This window comes from Motacilla alba, chromosome Z (assembly GCF_015832195.1).
Source record: "Motacilla alba alba isolate MOTALB_02 chromosome Z, Motacilla_alba_V1.0_pri, whole genome shotgun sequence".
Classification (NCBI taxonomy): Eukaryota; Metazoa; Chordata; class Aves; order Passeriformes; family Motacillidae; genus Motacilla; species Motacilla alba.
The window spans coordinates 1,224,969-1,244,813 of NC_052046.1; the positions used below are offsets into that span (position 1 = coordinate 1,224,969).

Here is a 19,845-nt window from a genome sequence, read left to right on the forward strand (position 1 = left end):
AGAGGGGCTCAGCCCTGGCAGCATCTCCATGTCCCCCCGCTCCTAGTGTTTTATGGGGGGCATCTCTACAGAGCAGGTGTAGATCCAGAGTGACTTTGCCCCATTCCTGAAGGCCCTCGATCATGGGAGCATGGAGAGAACAGCTTGGCCTTGGCCACACAGCAGAGTTGGGAAGGAAGAAGAAGGAGGATGTGGTACCTGGCTGAAGGCTCAGAGAGCTGCAGGGAGGAACAAGACTGTCCTAGCTGTTCTGGCAAGGAATGTCAAAGCTTTTGGTAGATTGCTGTCCACAACTCCCTGCCAGGAGGGGACAGCCAGGGGGGGTCGGGCTCTGCTCCCAGGGAACAGGGACAGGAGGAGAGGGAACGGCCTCAGGCTGGGCATGGGGAGGTTTAGGCTGGAAATTAGGGAAAATTTCATGGAAAGGGTTTTCTTGCCCTGACACAGCCAGCCAGGGCAGTGGTGGAATCCCCATGTCTGGAGGTGTGTGGACATGGCACTTGGGGACAGGGGTCAGTGGTGGCCTTGGCAGTGCTGGGGGCAGGGTTGGACTCTGTGTTCTTTGAGGGTCTTTCCAACCTAAATGGTTCTGTGATCAATAACAAGACTTCACTGATTTTTACAAAGCCCTTTATTTTTGATCTCAAGGCTCATAAAAACTGTTACTCAAAACCAAAATGTTTAAAATTTTACATATATACAATATGAGAAATAAATTATATTTTAAGTCATACAAAAACCACAATATACAAATAGGGCTTTGAAACTTCTCTAAGTATGGCATGGCATCAACTCACAGATACTTACCAAAGGCTTCTGTTTTTGAAGTCTTTGCATAAAACCATGAAAAAAATATCCCCAAATGTGCTTGCTTTGGTTGGAGTGAAGCTCTACAAAAACTAAAGAGATTTGCAGGCCTCAGAAGGACTTGCTAAGACTTCAGAACTCAGTGCAGTGCAGCACCTGGCAATACCATTTTTGAGATTGCCTTTCTGCATGCCAAAAGCTCAAGGGTTGTTATACCAATTTTCCTTCCAGAAAGTAAAATTAAAAAAAAAAAAAAGAAAAAGAAATCAAAGACAAAAGCAAGCAACCAAAACAAAACCTATTTCACCAACTGACAATGTCCATTCTGCTGTACCAAACAGGACAGCTGCAGAGTCTGTCCATCTCAAAGCCAAGCCAAGGCCACGTGGGACCAGGGAATCCAACTGGGGTGTGGTGACAATTGAGGGCAGGATGTTTGGCACTCAAAAATAAGGTCTTCATTATGCATTGGTACTACAACAGCTTCTGAGCAGAGGGGAGCACATTCTCAGAGGTTAAAAGGAGCGGTGCAAAGCTCTCCTGAGGCAGCACAGTGCATTGCCTTCCTCCATCCCTGTGGTCAGAACAAGGGCAGCTTCTCTTTGCCCTTTAAAAAGGGATCCCCACGTGGGACCAGGCACCCCACTGCAGACACTGACCAGGCAAGGAGCAGCTGCCGCCACCACCACCACCACCTGCACTGTGTCCTGCCCCAGGCACAAGGAGGACAGAGCTCTGCCACCTTATCAGGCCATACGTCAGGCAAATAGACATTTCGGTATCAGAACGGATTATTTTTAAGGCAAGCAAAGGACAACTTGAAGTTAAGTGGCATTGTGCTTATCCCCAGCCCTTCCCTGGACAGCCCCACACACCTGACCTGTGCTGGTCTCACCTTCCCACAGCCCACAGTGCTACAGGACCATGGTAACCCCTACCCTAGGTGCTAATTTGTTCTTGGCAGCTCTGTCACCCACAGTCTGATGGGCAGTGAGCGTGGTTATCTGTCTTCTCAACTCCACTGGCAGGCAGACCAGAAGATCATTGCTGAGGTCTCAGTCTCTGAAGATCTCATCCATAGTCCTGGTTAATGGGAGCAGGGAAGGGAAAATGCAGTGTGTAACAGGTCAAGGTAAGGTTAAATGCACAAACCAGGCTCCTCGGGAAAGGGAAAATGGAGTTTTAGTTATTTTAGGTCTAGGACCACGGTTCATCAATTGCTCCTCAGTTTCTTGCATCCAATCCAAGATGTTTTGTCCTGAAGAGCTAGTTTCTTTAAGTGCTACCAAGCCAGGTTTCCCCCAGAGCATCTTGCCACCTGTATGGTCTTCATGCATCTAGGTTGCTTGGTTGTGAGTCTTTAGGGAAGCCTTCAGAGCAGATTTGAGACAGACCTGGGGAAAACAGAGAGCAAAAAAGACACCTAGTTAAATGCAGAAGTTAAGAGTAATGAAGGATTTCTAAGAACTCATGGAATGCCAAGAACAGGTTTGAACAGCACAGGCTGGTGTTTTATTCTGCCAATGCTGCACTTTGCCCAGTAGCTACTCAGTGAGAGCCTGTAGTGGACACTATGCAGGGCTGCAAGCAGAAATTACAGGGCTTGAGCTAGACCCTGCCTGTGCAGCTCCATTTGGGACGGACAGATGTTTGCAGGCTCAGTCTCCAAGGAGGGAACTATAACATTGCACTGACTTGGCAGAAACAGAGAGCTGAACAGCAAGTAATCACTCATGATTTCTAGAAGGATCATTTCCTAGAAAAAATAGTGTGCTGCAGCTGAGCTCAGCTCCCCTGCCTCATGCACAAGCTGTACTGCACAAGAAAGCAGGAAGGGCACATCTGCCAGCAATTCAGTTTTATGGGGGTTACCAAGTAGCATATCAAAACAGCCTTTTATTGTACCTGCAGGAATGTTTACTCGATCTTTTGAGACTTGTGGCAGAGCAACAAGTTCTTGCACAGGGGTTTCATTCACAGAATTGTTTGCTACCGTGCATAGCACAGCTTGCTGGTTTCTGCCAAACGTGGAATGGGACCAGCTCGCATTTCAGAGCTGAGTTCTGCTGCCCAGGAAGGCTGTGCAAAGCTTGACTTCCACGGGGCTCTGCTAGCCCTAACAAGCACTTTGTTCTCTAGATTAGAAGTGTCAAAGCTCCAAGTCTACAAAATGAAATTTAAGAGAGGGCAAAAGGCTGGGCTTAATCCAAAGGAAGGTATCATTTAGTCAAATGAACAGGAATTCATTCAAAACATGACTGAAGGCATCCGAGGCAATCAGGTTGTCACTGCTAGGACCAGACTTTCTGGAAGTCATGCTCTGAGGACTGCTCTATGTGTTCTGGGAAGTCCCCCAGAGGTTAAACAAGGCTGAGCTGCTTTGGCAGTGGCCAAAGGCACTCTCCTGAACCAGAGGAGATCAGCAGGCCTGGAGATGAAGCTGTAGGAGTCAGGGCTGTAACACCATGGCAATGCCTCATCTGAGTCTTCCTCATGCAGTTCAGCTCAGACTTTAACCAAGTGATTTCTTGGCAGCTCAAGGTCTTCAACCAGACTTTGAGGAAATGCCCTGCACTTCTCCCAGCTTCCCCCTGTTTTAAAGGGCACTTAATAAATGACTTAGTTACCTTTCCACTATTGCACAGATCTGGGGCATTGGTGGCACCTCACTTTAGCACCTACCACAATTAGGAGCAAGGAGTGTGATACACCTATTTGGCTGTAAACATGTAAAGGTACCAGGTGACAATCCAAGGTCAGAAGTGAGAATAATATCACCTACTTAGCAACAGATATGGCATGCATGAAAATTAAGTCTGATAGCTGTGAATCTTAGGCTGGATTTCTTCTTTTTTGAAAGAAAAAGAGGTATCAGGGGGTCTAAAAAAAAACAAAGAGAAGGTTCCACTCATCCCAGCCAAGCCACATGCATCATACAGAATTTCTCTTGACTGATTTCCGTACCTTTTCTGCCATTCCTCTGTGCACTTCACAAACCAGAGCTCTTTGCCAGGAGATATACTGGTTAGCTGGGAGTCCTCCACGCAGAAAGCAAACCTAGGAGGAGGAGGAATCAGGAGTCAAGGTACTTGCCGTCTCCACGATTAACAATTAGCAAGTAATATGGACTGCAGCTTATTCTAGGACAAGTTGTTTGATTAGATATCCATCCCACAGAACATCTTGATACACCATCAGCCCCTTGAGTTGCTGTTTCATTTCCCACTTCAATATTTTAACTAGAGATCTTTGCTTCTACTACCCCTATGTTTCATAGAAGTCAGGATGCAGAATACCTTACAGATGACAGGTGATGCTTATTTAAAGCACTGAGAAATGTGGGAAATTGTCAGTGCTCTTTGACAGATCAGAGTTACTTTCAGAACAACATTAACAGAAGGTGTGGGAGTGCCACACCATGCTACGTGCTTGGGAGCTTTAACAATTTTTGGATGCTCCAGTAACTTTCCATTTGCAGAGAATCATAGAATGGTTTGGGTGGGATGGGACCTTAAAAATCATCCTTGCCATGGCAGAGAACATTTCACTATAATTCTATGGTCAATTCCATGATCCGGGGGTATGGGTTGGGTTTGGAAAGGCCCTTAAAAATCACCTAGCTCCAACCCTCCTGCCAGATCCCAGAAGGAGCAATGCAGTGCTTGAGGGGTTGGTGTCACCATGTTACTGGCTGCAGCTTTAGGCCCCGCTGGTTGTACCAAATAAGCACATGAAGCCTGTAAATAATAGCCATGACCACCCATCTTTCAGTGTACTTTTGGTGCTCAGTACTTTAACACTTCAGGTACAATCTAAACCACCTTGAAGCATGTTAATTTAGTCCCCAGCGGATCCCACAGTATCAAAATAAGGCAAAAGAATACCTCTGTGGTGACCAGTTTTGCTTAAAGCCTATTTTGTTTGCAGCCTTGTGCTGGACAGTAACCTGCTCTCCTACACCACGAGGGAGCAATAGCTGATGACCCCAAAAAGGAAGGCAGCTCAAGATACCAACTACATTCAAAACACTGTCTTTTTTCCCTTGGCTCTGGGTTGAGGTTTCAGGTCAGTTCACATGCAGCCTAACACAAATTATTACCTCTGTTGTGTTTCCCCAGATTTCACACGTATTCGTCTGATGTGGAGCTCCTGGGAGGAATTCACAGGCCTGTACCAGTAGCTCCTCAGCTCTTTCCACAGATCATACCACGACTGAGACGTCCCCTCCCAGGTCAGCTTTATTTTCAGAAGTTCACCCATGTCCTCCTCAGTGTAGACCAGGAAGGTGTTCGTGGCATTTAGGCCAATTAGATCAAGCCTGGAAGAGAGGCAGAGACTTGGCATTTTTTTCCTTATGGAAGGATGCCAGGTGCTCCTTTGTTCCATGCCAGGAGTTTAACAGAGCCCCTGCAGCTTATCAAGTGCTGCACGTTCAACTGTCACCAGTTAATTACTGATTACACTGACGGGAGCTCAGATAGCTGGCTGAACACAGCGCAATGTGTACTTAGCTTGGCCATCCTTCCGTAGCTTAAAGGTGGGGTTTGTGCCTGCTCTTTCTTTTGGGAGAGGCTAAATGAGGTCAGCAGTGCCTCCAGAGACATTTCAGACTGCATCCAAATGGTGGAGGGCAAAAACAAACCAACCAAGCAAAAAAACACCCCCACACAAAAAGCAACGAGCCATGAAGGCTAACATGGGACTGGGCACATTAAAGTGTTCTCAATTCATCCAATAATAAATTATAATTAAGCTACTGAATGAAAAGCTTTTGGGAAGGTGATGAAGTGAGGCTGCTAGGCTGGGATGCAACACCACTGGTGTAAGCAGAAGAAAAAGAATTCTGCCATCCTGAGTAGTCCCTGTGGCCTTCATACTTAGGTAAAAACACAAAGGGCAGATTACTTACATTTCTAAAGAGAGGGTCTCAGAGTCTCCATTGGTGCCGTGGAGGGTGACAGAGAAGGTGGGATCAACCTCTCCCAAGTCCTTATAGCTGAAGACATGCATTTTCATCTGGTAGTGGTAGACTGGAGAGAGAGGGGAGAGCAGAGATGGAACCAGCTGTGCTGAGAGAAACGTTGCTCAGCACTGCTGTGTGTGAAATAGTGTTGGCTAGCAAAGACCAGACCCTTCCTTTAGTGAGACAGCACTGATGACTTTTTCCTGCCCTTACTGATTACAAATTTGAGCTTCACACAACAGCAGCAGGCCCACCCTGGGGATGGCTCCCCAGACCTTACATTGCTCTGAGGCTGAGTTCCGCAAGCATGGCAGGTGAACTGCAGCCCTGCTCAAAAAGCAGAGGGTTGTCGTGGGTGGATTCCACAGGGAGGAAGGAGCACAGTGATGGGACAGCACAGCAGAGCAGCCAGGTGCCAGCAGAACAGCAGCCAGAGCATCACGGCTTTGGGGACATGCTGCTCCTCTGCCTCTGCCTCCTTCCCCACACCGACTCGGGGAGGTTGCCCCCACAGGGAGGCCCGTGCTCCCCCTGGGAGGGGAAGCATACCTTTGAAGGGCATGTCAGCCCTGGTTTTCAGGTACATCTTGCTGTTCCTCTTGTGCCGGATCCTGCGGGCGTTGTAGCCGATGCCGTTGCAGCGGTTCTTGCGGCAGCTCAGGCAGATTCCCTTCTTGAAGCGACTGGAATCGGTGCACTGGAACGCAAAGCTCTGCTTGTCCTGGTTCACCAGGGAGTCCACAAAGAGGTGCACAGACCGCTCGTGCTCACATTTGACAACTTCACCAATTGCTGGAGAGGCAGAGTTGCAAGGGAGACACTTGGTTTAAGCAGCTGTCACCACAGCAGCCCGTAAGATAAAGTGAGCTATTGCCTTTCTGCAGCCCAGCATGAGCTGAGCGGGGCCAAACTGGAACAGTTTTCCAACAGCAGCAATTCAGGAGGTTAGTGGGAGATGCTGACTTAGTCCCTCCCATGAAGAGCTTTAAGAGGATCCTAGTCACAGCATAAGACCACAGATTATGATCAGGTGCTGGAGTGAGAACGTGCTTCATTGTTAAAAGCATCTATAATTTCTAGCAACTATCTCCAGAAGTACAGACCGCTTAGAAAGAAAAAATGGTTTTCTTTCCATCAACCCAAGTCTATTTGTGAGAAGTCTACGCTGACCAGAGGGAAAAGGTAAAGAGAACTTACTCCCGTAGGCAATGGCTCCCAAGACATCACTTAGGCCACAGCCGGGCTGGAAGTCTCCCCCATTGGGGTAGATGTCAAGGTGGCCCACAGGCATCTGGATCCCAATGCTAACACCCAGCGTTTCCCTGGTGTAGGTGTGAAGGACATCCACAAAGTTGGCATCATCAGGGGAGAGGCGCCTGCTGGGGTCCACTCCTTCAAACATGGGGCCAGCAGGATCCAAGCCTGCAGTCAGAGACAGAACACAAGGGGCCAGGTAAGAAACTGGGCATTTTCATACAGAATATAGCCAGAAGCCTGCTGCTGGCAGATTCTCCTCACCAGCTGATACACAGACAGTCCCAGCCTCACTGCTGGTACTGTCCCTCAAGTTGTCTTCACCGTGGGCTCACTGAGGGTGCAAATAAAGATGCCCTGCTCCACTTTTGGGGCAGCACGACCCAATAGTGGCACCACAATCAGATTGCCTGTTGGAAGCAAAGAGCCTTCACCAGGTGACGGTGAAAAGATGATTCAAGAGGCAGCTCAAACACCAGAAGAGGTTTAACACCCCAGGGACAGCTGGCAGCAAAGCTGCCTCAGTGACATTTAGTCTGTTTTCAGACTGCACATATTGAGGGACTAACACAATTTCAGCAGCAGCCAAGAAACATGTGCATCTGAGATCCCATGATGGGTTTGGGATGCTCTGTTAACCCCTGAGCCTCACCCCCAACCAGAAGCTGCACTCCGGAGCATTTCTACAACTTGACTGTTAGGTGATTTTTTTTTTTCCCTGATTAATTAAATACAGACATTTATTGCTAGGCTATGTGGAATTCTCACTGCCAGTGTCACACGTAAATCCTTAATGCAACTCCTTGTACTATGCCCTAAGTTCTCACATTTTGAAATCAGCTTTCCTCTGGAGCTGGGAAAAAACTCTTCAGATATTTGCAGAATGAGGGTGTAGAGTTGATTTTTTTTTTAATCAGACATCCTGTGGGACAAACAGCACCCAACATTCTTCATCTCCATTAGCTTATGAGCTATAATTACAAAAACACTATCACTCAGAGGAGTAGCATTTGGATAGTAAGAGCTTGAGCTGGATTTTTTCTGAACCCACATTTAAATTCAAACAAACCCAGGACCAGTTTGTCCTGGGTAAGTTTTTTCATTGATGTGAGGAGACCTGTGCTTTCCACTGCTGCCACAAGCAGAAAACTTGTCATTTCTGGAAGAACAACACCAAAACAACCTTGTAGCAACACAGGAAACGAGCCTCTTCAGGGAAACTCACTGCCAGGAAGGACAGGGGAGAGTGCTTTAAAAAGTGATTAAAAAGCCACTTGCCTGTAATTCTGCCTATAGTGCCATGGACATGGTTACCAGCAAAGCCAGCCACATGGGCACCCAGGCTGTATCCAATCAGGTGGACATTCTCAAGCTTGAAGAGGGGGTTTTCCTGCAAGGAAAAGAAAATATGAAAGTCTGATCCCCTCTCTTTCATGGCATCTGGTGCTGTTTCTGTCTGCAGGAATATAAAGTCCAGTTCCAAGAAGGGATTGGTGGGAGGGGGCAGATAAGCACACTTCCTTTTGTATTTCATCAAGACAAGTGGAACAATTTGGATGGCACTCGTGGTTTACCCATGTTCCAGCCCCAATTATGATATTCTTTATCACCAAGAGTAAAACTTTCCCCTGGGAGCTGCCAGCAGACTCAGCACTGGCCATGGCCTCAGGTGCCAAGTGCAGCACCATGGACCTCTCCTCTTTCCCCGCCTCCTGCCAGGCCAGTTCTGGCTCTGAACGCCCAACGCCCGAGCCCTCATCGCTCAGGCAGCACTCCCAAATCCGAGCTGCACTTCAGCACCACTGACCCGAGCACGCTGCCAGGCAGCATCTCCAGGGAGGCAGGGCAGCAGCGCTGCAGCTATGAGCCATCACCTGGCCAAGCCCTGGGCTGGGCGTTGCAGCACAGCCTGCCCTGCTGGTGAGCCTCGGAGCTGGTGAACGCTCAGCAGCCTTGTGCAACAGTCCCTCACCGAGCGTTACAACAGAGGCTGCTCTTAGCTTGCACTACCTGTAACCAGTCAAGCAACCTCGCTATGGTTTTTCCAACAATCTGCGTGTTGTTCACGGCGTCGGTGTAGAGCTGGTGGGCAAGAGAGAGCCAGTCCACCACGACCACGTTGGCATCCTTCTCCCTCTCCTGCAGAGCGGACACCAAGCTGTCAAGCCAGGTTTCGAACATGCCACTCATCTAGAAAGAGATTCAGGTGTCAGTTTCCAGCTTGTGGGACCAAAATGACACATCCACAGTCAAGTTATTTGCATGTAATTTACACTTGCTGCTCCAGCTGCATGCTGCTCCTCTGCAAGCCCCACTACCTCTCAGCGATGCAGTAAGAGCATAAATGCAACGGAGTAAGAAAAACAGGTTTTGAGAGACTGGCTGTAATTACCCACTTGCCTTCTAGGGCAGGAGGGAGAGGCATTTGTTACGTGCCACCTTATCGCACTTTTTCTCAAGAGCTTCAGAAATTCTGATGGATTGCAAAATTATTCGCCAGACCTGGCAGTGCTGTTTGCATAAGCCCTGGCAGAGCTGATAAGCCCCCTTGTGCCACACACTCAGCCTCACCAAATGCAGAATTAAAAAGCTTGATAAAGTCTGCGTGCCCTCTTGTTTCTTTATCAAGGAGGGCACATAGCAGACGTCAGGACTGGGCACTCAGCTACGATTGCAGAAGGGCTATACACGTGCCTGTCAAGTCAAGTGTCACATTCATAGTGGTCAGTCAGTTGGATTTTAGTGCCATATTCACATGATACAGCTAGGAAGTGATCTTGAGCAGTTATGAATGAGTTGGGTGATTTCAGAGTTTCCAAGCCTGACTGTGAACACTTCGCTCCAGAGGTCTCAATAGAGGTGCATCTTTTAAGAGACCATTGTGCTCAGAACATGAAAAGTTTTCCCAAGTTCCTCTATTCATAGAAGTCTAAAATGGTTTGGGTAGGAAAGAACCTTAAAGATTATCTAGTTTGAACTCCCCTGCCATCGACAGAGACATCTTCCACTACACCAGGTTGTTCAAAGTGCCATGCAGCCCAGCCTTGAACACCTTCAGGGATCAGTCAGTCACAGAAATTCCTGAAAATAAACATTCTGGAGACACAGCCCGTTTGCAAGGCAGTTTCCTCTCTCTCAGAGGGCAGACTAATCATTGCCTACGATTCTTCACACTTACCGTCCAGCCGTGAATGATGAAGAAGGTTTTAGCTGTCACGTTGAACTTGCACTCCTCCAAGCACTGGTGCTGGCCGATGGCGAGCGCGCAACCATCCTCACCGGCGTCCGGCGAGGAGCGGAGACCGAACTTCACCCGCGCCTTCTGCGCCGGCACACGCTCCGCGCTGCCATCTGCGAGCCCGCGGGAGAGAAGGGTCAGCAAAGCGCCTAAAGGTGCGGAACCCGCCTGCCCCGCCGGGGAACGAGCCCGCCCGGCGGCTCCCCCGCTCCCGCGTGGGACCGCGCTCACCCACCTCCTGCCGCGGGCAGCGCCGCGATGCAGCAGGACACGGCGCTGCACAGCACGAGGAAGAGCCTCCTCATGGCTCGGGAGGACGGCCGGACGCAGGGAGGGAGGGAAGGAGGGCTGGAGCGGCGAGGGGATGGATGGATGGACAGACACACGGACGCGCGGACGCGCGGCGGCGGCGCTTAAACGGTGGCACCATGGGGGCGGGGCCAGCCCCCGTCTGGTGGGCCGCTCCTATTGGTCACGCCTTCCGTGACGTCACGTATAGTATGAATGGGAGGCCACGCCCCGAGTAGGGAGGGGTCGGCGGGGGTCCCCAGCGCTGACACCCCCCGGGACACAGGGGACATGGGGGGGGATGGTGACAGCCACAGGGGTCCCCAGCGCTGACACCCCCAGGGACACAGGGGACATGGGGGGGGTGGTGACAGCCACAGGGGGTCCCCAGCGCTGACACCCCCAGGGACACAGGGGACATGTGGGGGGGGTTGGTGACAGCCACAGGGGGTCCCCAGCGCTGACACCCCCCGGGACACAGGGGACATGTGGGGGGGGTGGTGACAGCCACAGGGGGTCCCCAGCGCTGACACCCCCAGGGACACAGGGGACATGTGGGGGGGGTGGTGACAGCCACAGGGGGTCCCCAGCGCTGACACCCCCAGGGACAGGGGACACGCAGCCCTGCGTGGGGAACTGGGGGTGTTTGGGAAGGGGGGTTCACTTGTGCTGAGCCCTCAGCTGCGGTCCCACACGCCAGAGGGGTCTCTGCTTTCCATCTCCACCCTCGGAGCCCCAGAACTTCACCACTGGGGCCCTCTGGACCTAACAGGCACGAGATGCTGCCCAGAGGGCATTGCCCGACTTGCGGCCCACCACATTCTGCAGTACGTTATCGATATCATAAGTAATTTTGAACTCAAAAATTTACCATTTATTTCTAGTTTTTTATTACTTGTTTATTTACCAATTGCTGATGTGTGATGAGTTATTTCACTTTATACTGCTGCTGCCTCACCACACTGTAAGAAGAGATCGTGCTCTGGGGACACATGATTTTCCTGCTCTTTTTTTCATCCCCCTCCTCAGCCCAGTGGCTCCTCTTTCTCTCCAAACTCACAGAAGAAAGCAAGGACAAAGCACCGGGATAAAGGAAAAAGATGTAGGCACAAAATGGGCAAAGATGAGGAGTGTGGTGTCCCATTCCTAAGGCAAAGGGAGCACCCAGGATTTGTAGATGCTCACGGTCAAAAGGAAAGACAAAAGTCAGAGGATCTGCAAAAACTTTAAAGGTTTTATTAGAAAATTGCAGGCTTGGCATGGAAATTGGTGTGTTTGTCCCTGGTTTTGTAATATAAACATGAGGAAGGGAAGAAGGGAGGAAGGGAGGAAGGGAGGAAGGGAGGAAGGGAGGAAGGGAGGAAGGGAGGAAGGGAGGAAGGGAGGAAGGGAGGAAGGGAGGAAGGGAGGAAGGGAGGAAGGGAGGAAGGAAGGAAGGAAGGAAGGAAGGAAGGAAGGAAGGAAGGAAGGAAGGAAGGAAGGAAGGAAGGAAGGAAGGAAGGAAGGAAGGAAGGAAGGAAGGAAGGAAGGAAGGAAGGAAGGAAGGAAGGAAGGAAGGAAGGAAGGAAGGAAGGAAGGAAGGAAGGAAGGAAGGAAGGAAGGAAGGAAGGAAGGAAGGAAATGGGACATCATGCAAAATCATGCACAGAAATTGCTTGAGCCCTCACCAGTAGACACAAGTAGAGAGAATTAATCTGATTTTCTGGCAGTGCTTTTTCAGGGCACTGAGCTTGCACCCCACATCTGTGTGAGCCTTCCTCAGCCCAGACACCTCCTCACTCCATGTTGATTGGCAGATGGTCATTGTGGGTCACTTCCAACTGAAATACTCTATTCTATTCTATTCTATTCTATTCTATTCTATTCTATTCTATTCTACTCTATTCTATTCTATTGTAATTTCCTCATAGCTCTCATACATGTGACAGGTTGTGAATAGGGACTGCTGCTCCTCTCTTCTTTGGGGATCACTCCTAGAACCTCTTCATTTCTCACTTTGCAGGATGAATACATGCTCTGGGATCTCCTCAAGCATACCCTGTTTCCAGAGGCTGGAGATGATGCTCATGTTCCTCAGGGAGGAGCGTGGGATTGAGCAAAATGTCCTGAGGATGTAGCCTCTCCTCTGCAGCTGTGTGGTCCCTCTCGAGGAGCAGCATCCTGGCAGCACTGACCTAAACCAGACAGGACCTAAATTTCTCAGCTGCTGTCCACTACTGGACTTACTCCTGCAGGAAATGATTCAGCCAAGCCTCATCACCAAACACCTCATCATTTAAAAAATTTCTGGTGCCAACAAACCCCTTCCAGACTGCTGACCACCAGGACATTATTGTGGTTTAACCACGAGGTCCTCTCATTCTCCTTCTGTTGTCTCTTGCTATTGTAAAGCTCCTGCTTTTGTCTGTGCAACTCCAGGCTCTGGGAGGGGAGCCCTGATCTTTGTCTCTGGCTTCCAAGAATGACAGTAGCAGTGAGAACAGCTTAGCAACAGCAAGGAAAAAGTGCATCAAAATAATTCCTGGCTGCTTCAGCACGAGGGTGATGATCACCTGGGGAGATGCTCGGGGTCTGTTGTGATGGGTATTGTATCAACTCACAGAGTGTGGCTCGGCACTGACCTCTCTGTAACCCTCGTGGCCTGGGGGGAAGGAGGCTCCCACCCAGAGCTGCTTGGAAAATAGCAGTTTGTTAAGCCAAATAATTCTGGGGAAAAATTCCTAGTTTTGATTAGTTTTTTTCCACTGGAAAAGATTTCATGGCTCCCAGATGAAGTTTCAGGATATTGTAGTAAGTAATAAATAATAAACCAGGGTGAAATGATAGTAATCCACTTTAAAAGACTTGGAAGCTCAAGAGTTACAGCACTTGTAGGGATGCTGGAGGCTTTACCTCAGCAGCTGGTGTGAGGGGGCAATGCCCATGGAGATAGTGGCTGTTTTGGAGGTGTCTTTCTGGCTCTCTTCCTCTCTCCCTGGCTCCATTCCTACGTGATTTCCTAAAGTTCTCAATTCAGTCCAAAAGGCAGAAGAGGAATGTTTTTGAAATCATGAGTGTTTTCATAGGAAATAGAAAAATGTTTCCACTCAGCTGTAGTCACACGCTCTTTGCAGGTGGGTGCTGGGTGGCTGAGTCTGGTTTCTTCTTCAGCACCAGACATGGTGAGTCAGAGCACAGTCATGAAATGTGGAGGTAGAAGGTACATGAGAGGAATCAAGCTTCTTTTAGTAGCAAAATGCTAAAATCAGCATGGGATTTAAATTGGGATGCCCAAATATTTAAAGGTCTGGAGTCTGCTGGTGCTCTCAGAAAAGGACTAGACAGGTTTTACAGCAGCAGCATTTAATCTGAGAGGTTCCCACACCCTTGCATACATCAAGGAGACCTTTTCAATGCTGTTTCTATAAAGAACAGCATCTCAAACTTGGGTTATGGTCAGTTCTTCTGCAGGAGCTCAGCATCCCTAACAAAAACGCCTTCAAGGAGACTGGAGTCAGAAGACTTCTGCAAAATAATTGTCATTAATGCCTTTTTTATCCCCGTCTTTAAAATTAGCAAGTAGACACCTGCTTTCCTTGCAGAAATGACACCACCATTAAAGAGATGAGCATTAAAGGAACAGGGGAAACCCTTCATCATCACACCATCTCTTTAAAAACCTGTAGAGGTAGAGTAATTCTTGTGTAAGTGGGACTGGAGATAACAAGAAAAACTCACTTTTGCATGAACAGCGCTGCCAACATTGCATCCCTCATCCTCCCATGGATGGCCTGCAGTGGAAATACAGCAAAGAGAGAGTTTTGAGGCCCAGGACAGAGCACCATTGCTGATATGGGTGGCTGCAGGAGGGATTTGTACAGTATTCCCGTGGCTAAGGTTGCATCCTGTTGTGTTCACATTGCTGGGAAGATACAAGTGGAACACCTGGCCACTCCTGTCAGGGAAAAATTGTGACTCCTGGGCTTGTGAAGTGGTTAGTGAAAACAATCGCATACCAGCCAGAGTTAAAGATGCTCCTATTAAAATGTTTTCATTTGAACAAACTAAAGAGAGATGTCATGGCTTTAGGTCAGCTATTCAGTGTCAGGGAGTGCATTTAGAAACCTTAGAGTGTTTTACCCACTCTCCATTCTTCCTGCCTGGTTCTTCCTTTCTCCAGTGAAAGAGTGAGTAGGATTTACAGGATAGGAGGAGGGGAGAGAAAGGGATCTCTCCCTCTCTCTGTTTTTTGTTTTTTTTTCTTTTTGTTTTTTTTTTAGTTATAAAACAGTTATTATTTTCAATTACAAAACACAAGCAGTATAATCCAGTGGAATTGATGCTAGTTTCCCACATGGCTCCTTCTGCCTGGCTTGTTTCTGAGATGACAGAGGAGGAGAGGTAGCAAACAGAGAGAGGGAAGGGCTGCTCGGATGGCAGCAGCCTCGAGGTGTGCTGAACTGGGGCAAAGGCCTGGGATGAATGGGAGTGCAGAGCTGACTGCACCCCAAGATGTCTGATATTCTGGAGAGGCAGCTCTCCAGTGAAATATTATCCTGGGTTAATCCTTGTATCACCCTGTGCCTGCTCAGCCCTGGAACTATTGGTTTGTCATCATCCCATCACACCACAATTATTTTATGCTTAGTGCTTGCTGCAGAGTGGGGGACATATTATTTCTGCAGCACAGTTTCTGCTCTGGTTGTTTTTGTTCTGAGAGTGTCAAACTGGGGTGAAAAAAGGCCGTGGTATCTTTGTTTCACAGCCACTCCTTACCCCACAAAGTCTTGCCTTCCCTCCTCGGCTTTTCAAATACATCCCCTCTATGAACACACTTTATAGGACCAATACTTCATAGCCCTGTGTAGGTTTGTTTGCTTACAGAAGAGGCTAATCTCCACCAGGTTATGAAATCAGCTCACATGCTTCAGTGGCCTTACCCACCATTGATATCCTGGTTCGATCCCCGTTGAGCTCTCTTTGTTGGAGGTAACCCCTTCTCCTACTCCTTCTAAGCTGATTTCTTAAGCCACCTCATTCAAGTCCCACATCCCCATGGTATTTAGATGTAGTAAAAATGACTGGGGGGAAAATAAATGGCAGCTAGCGAGCCCACTAAACTGTCTGACTATTAATGGTCCTGTTAGTTGCAAATTTACTTTACCACAAAGCCCCCAGCATGTAATCCTTAGATGAATGCCTTTGATTGTGAGGGAATATTTACAGCTGACCCTGCCAGCAGTCTGCAAACCTGCAATGGGCCTCCTGTCCCACATTAAATCCGCTGGCATCTGTTCCTGGGTTCTTATCAAACACATGCTCTGTTGGTGCAGTGTTTGGGCTGTAGTGCTCGCGGATATGGTGGGCCTTGAAGAATAAATCCCTGCATTCCTGAGAAATGCTAATTCTTGTGAACGTTGTCACACAGGGTTACAGTTTGTACCTGTCTCCAGGCATCGCCATCCACTGGGAGGTTTCCAGGAGGCTTTGATCCCTGCTGGCTGCCCCCTCCCCATGGCAGGACCCTAGCCCTGCCTCTGGACCACCCTTCACCACAGACAAAATTCTTCTTCCTTCTTCAAGCTTCTGCTGCTTTCCCAGACATATATATAAGCAACAGGAATGATTCTTATGGTGGTATTTATCTCTTTTTGCCCCTGCCCACGTCTTGTATGAGTCCTTGGGTTGCTCTGAGTGCTCTTGCCCTCCTTTATCCCCAGCAGAGCTGTGCAGGGGCTCAGGCTGGAAGCCAGAGAGAGCTCTGTGTGTCCTGACGCCTGTTTGCTGTGCCCAAGCAGACAAGTGGAATTCAGCTTGTCATTCCCAGCATGTCTCGTGGTCCGTGAGACGGATCCAGGCTGCTAGGCTGCTTTGTGTCAGACAGAAGGCCCGGTGGTGTGTGGTGGGCCTGCTCCATCCACTCTGCAGACAAGGATGCCTTTAGGTCTGTGCTGAGACCTAAAGTATTCCGTAAAAAAAACGCGTATTTCTCTCTTCTTATGCTTTTAAGCAAAATTCACAGTTTTCCATCCAAGCTGGATGAATGCTGAGCAAGTCTGGGCTTGAACGTGGACTTGTAGCCAAGTCCATTGGCAGTGCAGAGGTGTTGTGGGTGGCCAGAGGGATATTTGCTTCTGCACCTTTCTGAGGTCCTGTTTTGGTGGGACTGGAGAAACATCTCAGAAGTTTGTGATTACTTGATCCTTCAGCTGGTGGATAGTGAGGCCCCTACAGAGCTTCTGCTTTAAGTCTCCTGCATCCAGCAAAGAAAAAAATACTAAAATACGAGGAGCCTGGGACTGCTGGAGAGTCCAGAGAGGAGTTGGCAGGGCAGTTGTTTGATTTAGGTATTGCTTTAGAGTGCATATCCTTATACAAAAGCTTTTTCTTCAAATCTGCAGGAATGTTTGGTCCAAGTGTGGAGTGGATGTGGTAGCACCACCAGTGAGGTGTACCCAACACTCAGCTGGGCTGCAGCATCAGCAGAGACTGTAAGAACAGGCAGAGCAGGCAGTGGGCCTCCTGCACACTGAGATGGGTCTGTTGGACTGGGCAGAGCTCTGGCTTTGGCATTAGTTCTGTAATTAGCAGGTAAAAAATCTTGGAGTTCAGCATTTTGGCAGAACAATGAGTAAGCTGACATCTCATTCTTTTCCAAAAACCCTCCAGACTATCGCCCAAACCAGTTGTCTGGAGGCAGGCTGAAAAGGGCTTGCAGCAAACTCATCCAATGGAAGGTGTTCCTGCACACAGCAGAGGCTTTGCAAATAGATCTTTAACATACTCTCAAACCCATTCCATTATTCTATTATTAATTTTCAGCACTCCTAAATCCACTTTAAATCTATCTCAGGCTTTCAAAACTGATCCTGTAAATCTGGATGGACACCAAACCCCTGAAACTCTGAGCATGCCCCTCCACTTCCAGTGGCTACTGGAAAGAAAGCAAGTTTTTTTTATTAAAACCAATTAATTTGTTACTCACTTTAGCAAAGCCCTGTAAAAACATATATTAGTTCTCACCATTATTGTTAATTTGTACCTACGCTTTATGGCTGCAAATCTCGGGTAATTGTTTCTTCCTGGGCAGTTGTTGTGTCAGCTCACAGAAGTTCTTCATCTATTTCTGGTCCTGATTGCTGATTCAGCTGGTGTTTAGGAGACCCTGTGGCAGTATTTCACTGTGATTCACACACTGAAGAGGAATCGTATTTTAAACCACAAACAGAGACTTTACGCACCAGCTTTTGTGAGAAGAAAAAGGGTGACGAACAGCTTGAGGACAGGAATAAGCTGCACAAGATGCAGTCGTGTATCATCAAGGTCAGTGTCATTTGCTCTCCAGCACCCTGCTCTTCCTTTGCCCTCCCCTTTGAACCATTTGTCTTCTCCAGCCCATGCAGAGTGTAGAGATGGGATCCCCATGCAAAATGCAGAGATGGGATCTGCCGTGGGTAGGGGAAAGCCTCAAGTCACCATTGGAAATACAGGGAGTCTCCTGCTTTTCTCAGAAGTTGGCTTCACTTACACCAACAGTACTACTCATTTTGGTTTTCACCAGGTTGCACATTTTACTTTGACAACTCACTCGTTATCCCATCCCTGAGTCCAGTCTTATTACTCAATGTCTCCATGAAAAGGACACCTACCACATCTGTTTGCAGAGTCCGCAAGGGGATGATGGGATGCTGGTCCTCATCAGGCTCTGTTTCACCTTCTGGCCATTTATTCCTAATTGCCTAACTTCTCTCATTTATTGTGTTTATTGAGTGTGTGGAGCTTATTAGGAAGAGTCAAAGGCTCTGTAATTAATTAGGAAGAGTCTGGGGCATTTCTTAGTGCATTGAACTTATGTTCCTGTCTGTATAATGTACAGATGCTGCAGACATTCATCCCAGAACTTCCCAGTCCAGACAGGCAGAAAGACTGCAGTGAGGGCAGGGGAAAAGCAAAAGGGCTTCTGTGTACAGGTCAGGTATACCCCGGGCTGCACCACCAGCAGCGTGACAGGCAGGTCAAGGTGGGGCATGCTGTTCCTCTGGCCCTGGGCTCGGGCGAGAGCCCACCTGCAGAGCTGCCCCAGCCCTGCTCCAACAGCACAAGGACGTGGAGCTGCTGGAGCCAGCCCAGAGGAGGCCACGGAGATGCTGCCAGGGCTGAGCCCCTCTGCTCTGCAGCCAGCCTGGCACAGCTGGGGCTGTTCAGCTGCACCAGAGAAGGCTCCAGGGACACCTGCGAGCCCCTGCCAGGGCCTGCAGGGGCTCCAGGAGAGCTGCCCAGGCACTGGGGACAAGGCATGCAGGGCCAGCAGCCAGGCAATGGCTTCCCAGGGCCAGAGGGCAGGCCCAGATGGGATATTGGGCAGGAACTGCTGGCTGGGAGGGTGGGCAGGCCCTGGCCCAGGGTGCCCAGAGCAGTTGTGGCTGCCCCTGCATCCCTGGCAGTGTCCAAGGCCAGGCTGGAGCAGCCTGGGACAGTGGAAAGTGTCTCTGCCTATGGCAGGGGAGTGAAATGAGAGGATTTTTAAGATCCCTTCCCACCCAAATCATTCTGGGATTGCATTTTATTATATATTTTATAGAGCAAGGGTGGCATCCTCTAAGCAGTGGTCTGCTGGGCAGGTAGGACAGTGGAGCAGTAGCAGCACACATCCCTGGTCTGGGATATGGGTGCAGGACCCATCCCACTAATCAGCTCTCTGAAGGGAACTCTCCTTGTGTAACTCCTTGTGCCCGTCCTTCCCGTGTGCAGGATGCAGGTCCAGCACCTGAGTGAGTCACGGGGCAGCTGAGGGCCGAGGGTGGGGGGCAGCTGGAGGTGTGCTGCCCCTCGGGGCCCCCTGCCACAGCCTAGCCCGGCAGTCCCTACCCATCATATGACCTTCCCAAGCACCGCATGTGACTGCAAAAGACCAGGCAGAGCGGAGCAGAGAGGCTGGAGAGGGGGAGGGCAGTGCAGCCAGAGAGGATTAATAAGCTGGACAGATAGGGAAAGCTTTGAAAGAGGGGGCTTGTGTCAGAGTTGTCGCAATAGCAAAGAGGGAAGTAGCTGGATGACTGGAAAACAGCCATGGAGCAAGATGGGAGGGAGGGATGACCTCAGAGGTGACATTTGGGATCCAAGCTGTTTGCGTCTTGTGGACAGGAAGACACTGCAATCGTCAGAGACATTGGGATCAGAAACTTAGGAAGAATCTCTGACCATAAGAATTGTAAGGAATGACCACAAAAGCCATGCACTGAGATGAAAAATGAAGATGCTGCAAAGATTGCTATGGACATGAAGTTCAGATGTTCAGGGCTGCTGCTTCTTGCTG

At 49.2% G+C, this 19,845-nt stretch overlaps 1 protein-coding gene across 1 annotated transcript; it reads right to left on the reverse strand.

The window, feature by feature from the left end:
* Positions 1–622: 622 nt before the first annotated feature.
* On the reverse strand, positions 623–10,659 carry LIPG (lipase G, endothelial type). Its single transcript, XM_038125428.1, has 10 exons — positions 10,498–10,659; positions 10,203–10,375; positions 9,035–9,214; positions 8,303–8,414; positions 6,968–7,192; positions 6,320–6,562; positions 5,717–5,837; positions 4,907–5,125; positions 3,772–3,864; positions 623–2,201 (listed from the first exon to the last, which is right to left on the reverse strand). The coding sequence occupies exons 1-10, from the start codon at positions 10,565–10,567 to the stop codon at positions 2,180–2,182; spliced, it is 1,458 nt and encodes a 485-aa protein (XP_037981356.1). The 5' UTR covers positions 10,568–10,659; the 3' UTR covers positions 623–2,179.
* Between the last annotated feature and the right edge of the window lie 9,186 nt (positions 10,660–19,845).

What these genes read in the sequence shown, in the direction of transcription:
- LIPG (XM_038125428.1), bottom strand. Translation starts at nt 10,567, where the DNA reads ATGAGGAGGCTCTTCCTCGTGCTGTGCAGCGCCGTGTCCTGCTGCATC. An exon ending in CACTATAGGCAGAATTACAG is followed by an intron (nt 7,193 to 8,302) that starts GCAAGTGGCTTT and finishes CTCTGACTGCAG; the next exon opens with GCTTGGATCCTGCTGGCCCC. An exon ending in ACAGAGGAATGGCAGAAAAG is followed by an intron (nt 2,202 to 3,771) that starts GTACGGAAATCA and finishes TGTTTTCCCCAG; the next exon opens with GTCTGTCTCAAATCTGCTCT.